Here is an 11964-nt window from a genome sequence, read left to right as displayed (position 1 = left end):
TATATAGTATACTATTATGATATCAGTATATATATATATTATATTAGGAGTAGATAATAACCCTATTATCTACTCCTGATATATATATAATATAATATATTTAGTATATCATATATAGGGTGATATTATAATATATGTAGCTACGATGTGCAGTTGGCGTAAATGCACATGAACCATTGCTATCATCAATACATATAGTCAAACGAACGAATGTTCTATATATCATCATCATCATATCTCTATAGTTTTACACGCGTCGGCAGAATCATCACCGAGGTTTATTGGAAAACATATTGAAGCGTCTCTTGCGGCTGCACGTTCACGAGCTTTGATCTAGTCATCGAATCAACTTATATATCTAGCCGCTTGTACGCTCCATCGAGTCTGAATTGCACGCATTTACTGCAAATTGTGTGGCGCGGGTAATGTGCAGCTACTAGCTGCCTCAGTCGCTTCTGTAGAAAAACTATCGTGTCCAGAACGACAGTATAATCAGTAGACAGGCTTATTCGGACGCAATATATCCGAGAGCTACATATAGCTGCACAATCACAACTACGGCTAAATTACAGGACTTCACCCCGTGCGTACATCAGATGTCTGGGTAGTCGATTATGAACATGAAAATAAAAGCTTCGATGAGATCGCGAAAACAGACCTGTGAAATTCGCAGGCGTTCGCGGCGGGTGTTTGTTAATCCAAGATCGACCTGTGCTATGTGGGGAAACGTGGGCGAGTCATGTTTCTTACGGTCATTACCAAAATTTATTTTTTTTTTAGTTAACTCTCATGAGGTAGACGATAAAATATATAATAATTATTAATAATAATAAAAATAAAACAATAAAATAATAGTAGTAGTAGCAGCAACAGTAATAGTATAGTAGTAGTATAGTAGTAGTAGTAGTAGTAGAGTATAGTAGTAGTATCAGTAGTAGTATAGTAGTGGTAGTATAGTAGTAGTGTAGTCAGTAGTAGTAGTAGTAGTAGTAGTAGTAGTAAGTAGTAGTAGTAGTAGTAGTAGTAGTAAGTAGTAGTAGGTGTAGTAGTGAGTGAGTTTAGTGAGTAGTAGTAGTAGGGAGTAGTAGTAGTAGTTGGTAGTAGTATAGTAGTAAATAGTGGTAGTGTAGTAATAATAATAATAATAATAATAATAATAATAATAATAATGAAAGCTAATTACGACCCCGAATTCAAACAAATAAATATGGCATTGTTTTTGTTCATAAATATATGCCAAATTTAATTATCCCTGCAATGCTGGATCGCCGAGTCTTCGTATTGACGGATTGTCGGCGCCTTTACTTTGTTTTCCGGGTATGAGACATTTCCAGAAAAGGAGCGTTCATCCGGGGTTGTTCCTTGTTAGAGACACCCCTATTAAACGAGATTCTAACCAAATTACATTTGTAAAAAATTGAAGAAAATTTCACTCGCAAAATGTCGTTTTTTATACGTACGTTTACGTACGTACGTATGGGTACGTTTTACGTGACACGTGGCAACGGGCAGTATGCAGCGTAGTTTCTCTCGTTCGCCAGGGAGTACATTCGAGGTCGACGCAAAATCGGGTTAATCGGATCAAAAGTTGGTCTGTTCACCTATTCAATGAGTAGGCGAATTTCAATTTTTAATTGTAAACAGAAATGTAAAGTTCCCACGTGCACGCATCATATATAATGATTGCTTTGTTACAATATAATAAGATGTAATTTTTTTATTATATTATGCTATATATCAGTAATATATGGTAACTCATTAGAGTTAAAAGAATCGCAACAAAGGTGTTCGACGTACGTCCATCAGATCACTGAGTTATGCTTATATGTATGCTTGAACCGAAATAAAAACAAATATTTTAAAATTAACATTAATTTTATTTTTAGGGACACCTGATTGCTTTACGCCTATGCACATTTACTACTGCTATATGGGAATGTCTGCAATAATGCGAAAACTGCAGCGAAATGTTAGTATGTCTTTTACGCGCGATTATTGGCCTCGTTATTATTAGACAGGCCCCTCTCTGCAATGTAGATAGAGGGGGGAACGGGGAGGGGGGGGGGGTACATTCCCACTTTCCAGCCAAAAAACACCATATTCCGTGCGCCAGTAAAATAAAATCCCAATTCCAGTTCCCAGGAAATTATGTAGACATTATTTCAGGAAATTCAGTAGTTTAGGTTTTCAAACACTACATATAAATACTAATATTTACATACTATATTTTATCTGGCATAAATTAATAAAAAAATTAATAAATTAAATAAATATTAGCGCAGAAATTGAAATCCCGACGAATTGACACAATTTTCCCAGATCCCAGACAATTTTAGAGGGTCTTTCCACGTCCCGATGGACTTCTGTTCCCTGAATCACGGCGAAAAATTATCTGGACATTTCCCAGTTCCCAGGTAATTAAAATGGCCAATCCCACGTCCCGAAAATACCGTTCCCCCCCCCTCTAGATACATATAATCAGGAGTGAATAAAAATAAATCTAATATATAATCTAATAAATACTCTAGTGAATAATCTATTATGATTCACTCCTGTTATAATATTAATGTATGTCTGCATATATAGTATCAAGAGTGCATAATAGAGATCTCTATTATGCACTCTGATAGTATCAAATATAGCGTCACCGGTGCATTTGCACTATGATAGCGGCTATCGATAGCGGCGATTACTGCCGTCACGTGTACGTGTGACGCATCAGCTGAAATAATATCCCAGAATGCAAACGCAGTGTTATGCTTTTGACGTCACGTGCAGCCATTTGTACGTATTACATGTTTTTGTCTGAGATGTGAGGAAAACGTCGTAACGCAATCTGATTTCGTCGGTAAGTCATGCGTCTTGAAAAGTCAGACAAATGATTTACTTAACTGGTCGACATAAGTATAGATTTGGGTGATTAAATGAGCAGTCGGAATTTATAAGCAGTGTAATTGCAAGTGTTTATGTTGTGTCTTGGGCGTCGTTGTACTTGTTGTTTACCAAAGATAGTCTAAGCGCACCTCGACCAAGATCATCTGTTTATCAGTAAATGACAGTATCGTACGTCGCATAATATGGTTATAGAACCCCCAGTAACTGCGCATCTGATTGTTAAGTATTTTTCCAGTGAGATTTTCAACGCTGCCTATTGAATTTGCTAGTCTGTGGCCTTCATATGTTTTTGTACAGGTAATGTGATTGAAAGCAAAATACGACACGAATAACTCATTAACTGTCAAATAACACCTACCATGACGAGACCCATAAAATATAATGATTCCCATAACTAGGGAGAGAAGAGTTCAGTATGTACGACCAACAAGAAACATGAGACATGCAGCTATATAAAAACCACAATTGCTGTATTTGACAAAATAAAAACTGATGTGCAGTCATTAAAACTAAAAATGGAGCGTGCCACCATACGTCTGAATTAAGGTAATGGACTGACCAAGATAAGGTGTATACCTGTAGGCTGTATAAATAGTTTATAATAGCACGTACAAGCTTGACCTTGACCCTTAGGTCTGGCACTGTTGACACCACTGCTATGCAATATAGATATGTGAGTAATAGCCTATAAAGTAAAAGAAGTAGAAGGATGGAAACTATGTAGTGCTAAAGCTATAGGCCTACCCTTTCCCTACCTTAATCGTAAGCGTTACTAAAGTTGGTAGGATGTATGTGTGCTGCATTCGCCACCATTACTGAATTCCATTAGGATGTTAATTGTCCTACCCCAATTTCATAACATCTCCTGTACTACCTTTTCCATCACCATCACTGCCTCTTCACTCCTCCACACCACCATCACTGCTTGCATAACTGTTCCCCACTACCATTACCGCCTCCACACCCCTCCACACCACCATCACTGCTTGCATAACTGTTCCCCACTACCATTACCGCCTCCACACCCCTCCACACCACCATCACTGCTTCCACATACCTCCCCACTACCATCACTGTTTGCATCACTGGTCCTCACCACCGTCATTGTCTCCACACCCCTCACCTTTACCATTACTGCATGCACGACCATTCCCAACCACCACCACTGCCTGCACCAGCACTCCCCACCACCGACATGGCCTCTACCTCATCCCTGCCACCATCACTGCCTGCACCATCCACCCCCGCCACCACCATTGACGACACGTTCTCTCTTTGTGCTGTTTGAATACATTATTGGAAATAAAGTTGGGATGTTTTAGTTGGGAACTACTTAAAATGAGCAAAATATAAAAACGAGCTATTTTTCCAACCAACTACCTAACTGCCACAACTACCTAAACTGCCCTGGGAGATCCATGAATACTCATTACAAACCCTTGTTAAAGAATGCTTATACCATTGTGATGGGCTATATTATAATTTGAGTAATCTATAGTGGTGTTTGTTGAGTAAGTTTCTCCAACTTGATTTAATCACTTTTCACATTATTGACAAATCATTGAGACAGAATATCTGAAAAGCTTTACAATCTACGTATGTTACATGCATCTATGCAAAAAGCACATATTATATTTACCAACAATAAAACTATAGCTATACGTACTGCATGCTTTATTGCTGCATTTTTCAGAATAAAATTCTCGTCAAACAGTCCATTGTTGATTGGTGTGCGCATAAGGGAATATTACGTTTGCATTTATGTTTTAATTTTGCGGGGTGTGTTTGTGTGTCTGTATGGGAATCGTTATTTTTAACCAATTTTGGTTATTCTGCAGTGCTAAATACATATGATACATGCTGATCTCTTTCAGGGACCGAAATTTTAATTTATATGAAAACAGAAAAACGTTGATCATGCTTGAAGATTCTAGAAGGCACTATCACTCTTCTTCCACTGTGAGAAATGAAGTGGCAAGCATTTTGAATATATACTGGAAGCAAGAAAATTAATTTCAATCTTACTCTGCTGCTGTATTTCGCAAGGTTTTCTTTATGCTAGACTCGACTTGAGTAAACATGCGTTTTAAGTGTTTGCTCGTGTGTTGTGCATTATGGGAGGGTAAACGAGCAAGTGCAAATGAAGTTCAGAATGGAAAACCAGCAAATATATGACTATTGCAAACGAGCACCAATTGAATTGAACATGACGAGCTATCAGCATAAATTCCGTGTCTACATAAACGAATCTGCTGCACACATTGATTGCAGTCGTAATACATCAATAAATGAAGTATAGTTTGCGTGAAGAAATGCCAAAGTAACTTTTGTTGACCAATGACGCATGTTAGGCATGTAGGCGGTATAGACACGAAAGCTAGCCGAAACAATTGTGCACGTGACCAAGAGCGTATTAACTATGCCATGTCAAGTATTAAGTATATTAAGCAGCCATACTTGCTATGCTTTTGATGTGACGGATTTCTGTAACTTATCTATATTGTTAAAGTGATTACGTCACCGTAAATAGTTAAAACTAAAAAATATATTTCTACTTTTTCACAAAATATAAGTAATTAATTCTGATCACTTTTTATGGTTAAATTGCTGCATTATACTTCTTATTTTACTATATTGTTCGATGTGAACATACACTCGTGATGCATACATAGCCCATAGCAAGCAATTAATGTTATTAACACTAATATCAAATCGTCCAGGTTTTTTTTTACTTTTAACTAGCTGAGAAACAATCTCATTAGGTAAGAATTTGACGATACGTTTAGTCCCGTTAGTTCTTACTTTTAATGTAAAAAAATGGCAACAAAAATTTTACAAATTTGACCATAGAAAATTCGAGACGTAATCACTTTAAATGTAATAATATAATATGGGTTTTGACAGTTACTGTATGGTTTGCTACAAAATACATACCATAAATTACGCCGATGCGCGAAAGAGCTGCCGGTGTCGACGTGTCAGTTGATTTGTCCACGTTTGTTTGTTTTGCAGGATGAGTTTCGTGACAATGCCTATAAAGACCTGGCGTGGAAGCACGGCAACATACACCTATCTGCCCCCTGCATCTATTCAGAGGTGATGGAGGCACTGCAGTTGGAGGAAGGCATGTCGTTCATGAACCTGGGCAGTGGAACGGGTTACCTCAGCACCATGGTCGGACTGGTAATAGGTGAGCAAGAGTTATGGCAGCGGGCATGTGTGTAGCAACGCAGTTACCTAGTTGGTAAATACTGTAATGAATATGAAACTGAGAATTAGCGACCATGTAATGTGGGCGTACGGTGTATATTTATGAAACGCAATACATGTACGAATCGTTACATGTTGTTACGTATGAAATGTGAATTCCTTAGCAACTGCTTCCTATTGGAACATGGAAGATGAATCACGGGGGAACCGTTTTTGTGTGGGTAAAGAATAAATTATTCAAACGTAATTGGAGTAGCCGTTTTATGTAGATCCATATGGAATACGAATCGCGGCACACGTTTTGTTTGACTGTGCACGACTTATATAAGCCCACATATTATACTTGCTATATGTACATCATATCGATTTGACTGTGCCACCAGGGTCCCAAATGGAATCATGCAAAACTATATCTGCCCCATAACTCTATTGGTACTCGTTAAGGTCGCTGTAATGTTCTCCCAATCCGATGTTGTACAGCCAATAGCGTTACGCGCGGATGTTAATGGTAATGGCACACTGTCCTGCAGGTCCCTATGGCATAAACCATGGGATTGAGCTTCACGACGATGTCGTTGGTTATTCCAAGCAAAAGTTGGATCTATTCAGACAGAAAGGAAAGTTCTTCGACTGCTACGACCTGTGTGAGCCGAGATTCGTGAAGGGCAACTGTCTCCAGCTAAATTCGGGTGAGCGAGTGTTTGGCGTGGTCAAGTGCTATTGTCTTATAGTATAAGTTATAGACGATGATGATTTCGGGTAGGTTTATTTCTGGGGCAGCGTTCACGCGATTGATATTACATCATGTATGTTACTCTGGCTGAGAGGGTCTATGTCCCCCAGGGTACTGCCGAAACGTACCCTGGGTACGGTCCGGTATACCGGAACGTACCCTGGTACTATCTAATATGCCGGACCAAACCTCGCTCACTCCACTAACGAGTCTAGGGAGTCACCTATGCCTACTCCCTAACCCTAACCCTAACCCTAACCCTAACCCTAACCCTAACCCTAACCATATCAGGTAGTTACCAGGGTACGTTCCGGCAGTACCCTGGGGGACATAGACCCTATGAGCGATATTACATCATGTACGTTACTCTGCGTGTTGCTTGTGGAGTAGTTATGGAATAGAGGAGGGTGTGACTAAGCAAGTGCCTTGATGACGTGGTTCTGGCATCCACAGGCTGCCGTACGTATGACCGGGTTTACTGTGGTGCGGCCTGCCCTCCGGAGCACGAGAACTACATGAAGAACCTTATCAAAGTTGGTGGCATCATTGTTATGCCACTCGAAGATCAGGTGAGCCCTTTAATATTTTTCGTCATGTTATAATTCAGCAGCATCATAGAAGTTGCATAGTTGCATTAGTGCGGTTGCATAGGCGCATTAGTTGTGCAGTTGTCATGTTAGTGGCATTGGCTTCATTGGTCTATTGATAGACATAGCGATTCGCGTACCATCACTGAGTGGAAAACTGTAGTATTTTTGTTATTTATTTTTTTTATTACTTATTAGAGGCTTAACCTCATGAGTTCGGGGAATCCGACAACTCATAGTGGTCGCGAATCCACCGTTTGAATGTCAAACGTTCTCGCTGTTCGCTCGTTTGGTTTCAATATATAGTAGCTAGTATCGTATCATGTTAAATTTAAGAAAGGATATTTTATCTTACAGTTGGCTTGATAGTAGGGAAAGAATATTTACGTGATGTTAGGGTATCATAATGTAATTTACTGTTTATACCTCTGACAGCAGTGAGTTATTATATCAATGCTATAGTTGCATCGAAACTTTATATTCAATTATTTGATATGTGATCTATTCTATAAGAACCATTCTTATTGCACTGCACAATTTAAGCCAGATTGAATTGATCTAATGCAAGTAGACGGATAAAGTGAAATTTTTAATCATAGTGTATTCCTCCGAATAGATGTCCGGCTGTCCAGCATGCACAAGAAATACTTGCTCCAAGTAGCCTTGATGAACCCTGACATTTATGAAACAGACTGCTTATATTGCCACAGCAACAAGCCTCAATCTTCAGCTTCATGCAGTGTGCACTGACTGAGACATTTCGAGTCTCAGACTAAAAATCATGCATTTAATAAGTCAAATTACTGAACTGGCAAATGCGTATCTACTTGCATATCAGAGTGTTAGCTGCATGATTGAGTAGAATTTAATTATATTCAAATTTTATCTTTTACATCTTGTGTAATCTATAAGTCATGACAACAACACTGATGTCTAGCTGTTTATTTGTCTTTCAACAATGTGGCACCAATATGAAGAACTATATTAAAATGCTAATCTTTGTAATTTTAGCGAGGAGGGGATCTGAAATCATCAGGTTGCAACTGAAAAGGAGTGCTAAAAGTCGGGGAAATTAAAGCAGGCAGCTTCACTCACAATCTTAGTATTCCGAATGTAGAATCTCTTTAAAAAAGCAATAATTAATCAGAAAAGAATGAGCACCATGTAAAAGGCATATTATATATATTTCGGAGAATTTCCTTACACAAACTGGACGATTGCCTCTTGCAAAGAATGAGGGACAAACAACCCATAATTAATGAATGCCATATTAATTTTCTATCACTTTAAATTCAGTTTTCTTCAAATTCGTTTTATTTCGACATCAGTGCTCAGTTGACAGACATTGAAGCTGATTGAATAAGAAATCTTTGATCAACTATCCTCTCACTTTGGAACACTGTTATTCCAAGCAAGTTATCCCTGCGTGTCTGATTAGCATAACAGGAATTGTCTAGCGTCGTTAACGGGTTAACTGCAGCTGCATGCATTGGTGTGCACTGATGCAAGGTTGCTTTTTTTACCAGGCTTAGAAGTTTTACCAAGGCAAATATTCACAGAGATTTTCATACAAACACAAATCATTTAAAAGTGTTACTGTAACTGCCTAAAATCAAATCAAATAAAAATTAGATGTAGTGCAACTTACTGCTGTGATAACAGCAGTAGTAGACCAGGTGCAGTGGTATAAGCAGTGGTCGTGGCAGCAGCAGGAGTAGCAGGTGGAGTTGTCATGACATAAACAAAATGAAAATGGTATTTTTGTCCTCATTTTTTTACTATTTATTGCAGATTGATGTGTCTATGTGCTAATGAATGTATGCATGTTTACAGCTGGTTCAGATAAGGAGAGAAAGTCAGACATCTTGGGAAACCAGGAGTGTGCTCCCTGTGTCATTTGCAACCCTTGTATCACCACCCAATGACAATACCTTTGAAAGTCTGGAGCTGCGTAAGTATAATATGCCACAAACGAGCATATTATCTGCAACAAGTAATGCATATTCCAGGGCATGAAATTAGCCAAAATGTAAACAGGCCCACCCAAAATTTTAAACAGGCCATTAGACAAATTGAACAGGCCCTTACAAGTTTGAACAGGCCCTTAATTTTGTTCAATTTATTCCATTATTATTAAAAGTATTAGCTCTGTGTTTATTAGGCATACTTATAATTTTTCAGTATTTCATTGCTATCAGTGGAGTTCTACTTGTTTGGCAGGAATTGCTGGAACATGATCTACTCCTTAGTAGTCGCTCAATAAAAACTAGTCAGGCAAAATTTTGAATAGGCTAAGTGGACTGATTATATGGGTCGTTGAACCGCCGGCCGCCGGCAATATAGCGCTAATTTTGCGCACTGATGTTCTGCTAGTGAAAAGCGAACTGCAAACCTAACTATATGCATCTGTGTTAGAGTATCCTCATGATTCTCTGCCACATGAGAAATTGCAGAAAACAAGATAAAAGGTGGCGCGTGCCCTGCATGGATTGCATCACTTAGAAAAGTGTTAGGCACATTGAGCCTTGACCTAATTCGATTTTGATGATGAACTTATTTATCTACCATTCAGAGCATTTATTGTCACAGACAACATCCTGTGCTGTTATACGTGCTCCTAATCTTTTTCTTGCAATAAAAAATTCCCATGAACCCACCGAACCCATAGGTTGGTAGCTTCCAACAGGGACACCCCAGATTTAAGCTCAGCAGTACTTTAAAATGTACGAGGTGCAGGGGCGTGTACAGGATTTGTACCAGGGGGGGGGGGTCTAACCGTAACCCAAACTTGCGAGCACGTTTTTCAGAAAATTTTTGAAATTAGATCCCCTTAGATGCGTTTTCTGCGCGAGCAGGGGGGGGGGGATGGACCCCCCCCCCTCTGTACACGCCCCCGAGGTGACGTACGAAGTGTTTGTGTTTCAGCGGAGGTGGCGCCACTGTCTCTGCAGGAAATCGCCCGGTTTCGTGTGAGGCAGTGCATTCGATCCATCATAACACAGGAGAACCCGGGCCTGCAGCTGCACAGGAAGAAGAAGAAGAAGAAGCAGCAGCGCCGGCGCCGACTAAGGAAGCTCATTCTTCCGATTATGGAAGAAAGCGACAATGAAGGCTCGTTGTAGTAGCTGTAGTTGTTGTTGTTGTTGTTGTCGTCGTCGTCGTTGTTGTTGTTGTTGTTGTTGTTGTTGTTTTTGCTGTTGTTGGTGCCATTGTTAATGGTGTTAATGGTGGTGGTGGTGGTAGTTGTGGTAGTGGTTACGCGCAACAGCGGTGGTGATAGGTGTGATAGATGGGGTAGCGGTGGTGATAGGTGTGATAGATGGGGTAGCGGTGGTGATAGGTGTGATAGATGGGGTAGCGGTGGTGATAGGTGTGATAGATGGGGGAGCGGTGGANTGTCACTGATAAATCCTAACCTGTTGGTTTTAGTGGCTGATTTTGTCACCTGGATGTGTCATGTCCTGTCCATGTCACCGTCACGTCTCACTGTCGTGTCCTGCTATTGTCACCATAACATTTTAACGTGTTAATTTTAATTCTTGCGTTTGTCACAACGACGTGTCAACATATGTCCTGCCATTGTCACCATAGCATCTTAACGTGTTAATTTTAATTCTTGCCTTTGTCACCACGATATGTCAACATACCATGTCTTGCGTGTGTCATATCCACATCTCAAAATATGGCTTGTTAGTGTCACATCGTCACGTTTCTTGTCCTGCCTGTGCCACCACCACATCTTGTGAGTGACAACGTGTCATGTTCTACCTTTGTCACCTTAAAAGCTCAACATGTCTTTCCTTTGTCACCTTCTGATGGTTTCATTGAGAGTATACACGTTTGCTTTATTTACCATCACATGCCGAAGTAACAAATCTAGGCTACATCTCGAACTTCCACTCCCAAATATTAACATTGAAATTTACTGTATGTGGATATGTAATAACCTACATGATATCACGAGTGTCATAAAATAGACTATAATATCAATATAGATGTCTATATTAGGACACTCATGATGATATCATAGTCACATAGTAGCTATTATAGCATTATTATATACATGACTAGCAACATTAGTCTACTATTAGTAGCATTTATAGTATATAATAGCAATGAACCAATGACATTAATCAAAGTATCGCGCATTGCCTATCGAGCATTTCTATCCGTTTTCTCCTACAGTCGGCGGATATCGACGAACAGGCGCGGTCAGGCGCGAGCGGCAACCTTCAGGAGGAGGCCGTGACTAGCAGTGTGGAGATGGACGACCGCGAGACGGCTGAAGCCGCTAACAAATACAGGCGCACGAACGGTAAACGAAAGCCGACCAACGGCAAGGTCCGTGCGCGAGAGGGCGACCCACCGCAGCCCGCGGCCCGCCGTGAAGGAGACGCGGCGGGGAGGAGCGACGCAGCGAGAGAGAACGACGCGGCGAGAGAGAACGACGCCGAGAGAGAGGATGACGCGGCGAGAGAGAACGACGCGGCGAGAGAGAACGACGCCGAGAGAGAGGATGACGCGTCAGAGAAGAACGAC

General features: G+C 40.2%; 1 protein-coding gene across 1 annotated transcript in view; it reads left to right on the top strand.

Annotated features, from left to right (window-relative positions):
* LOC106805053 overlaps positions 1-11964 on the top strand; it is a 24595-nt gene that overhangs the window by 5362 nt on the left and 7269 nt on the right. Inside the window, exons 3-7 of the mRNA XM_014806526.1 lie at positions 5908-6085; positions 6636-6794; positions 7292-7407; positions 9259-9376; positions 10351-10536. Of these exons, the coding sequence (XP_014662012.1) occupies positions 5908-6085; positions 6636-6794; positions 7292-7407; positions 9259-9376; positions 10351-10536 (757 nt within the window). The remainder of the gene's footprint in view (positions 1-5907; positions 6086-6635; positions 6795-7291; positions 7408-9258; positions 9377-10350; positions 10537-11964) is intronic.

This window comes from Priapulus caudatus, unplaced genomic scaffold (assembly GCF_000485595.1).
Source record: "Priapulus caudatus unplaced genomic scaffold, Priapulus_caudatus-5.0.1 Scaffold98, whole genome shotgun sequence".
Taxonomy (NCBI): Eukaryota; Metazoa; Priapulida; class Priapulimorpha; order Priapulimorphida; family Priapulidae; genus Priapulus; species Priapulus caudatus.
The sequence above is the reverse complement of the archived record's forward strand: the minus strand, read 5'-3'. Positions and strand labels throughout refer to the sequence as shown.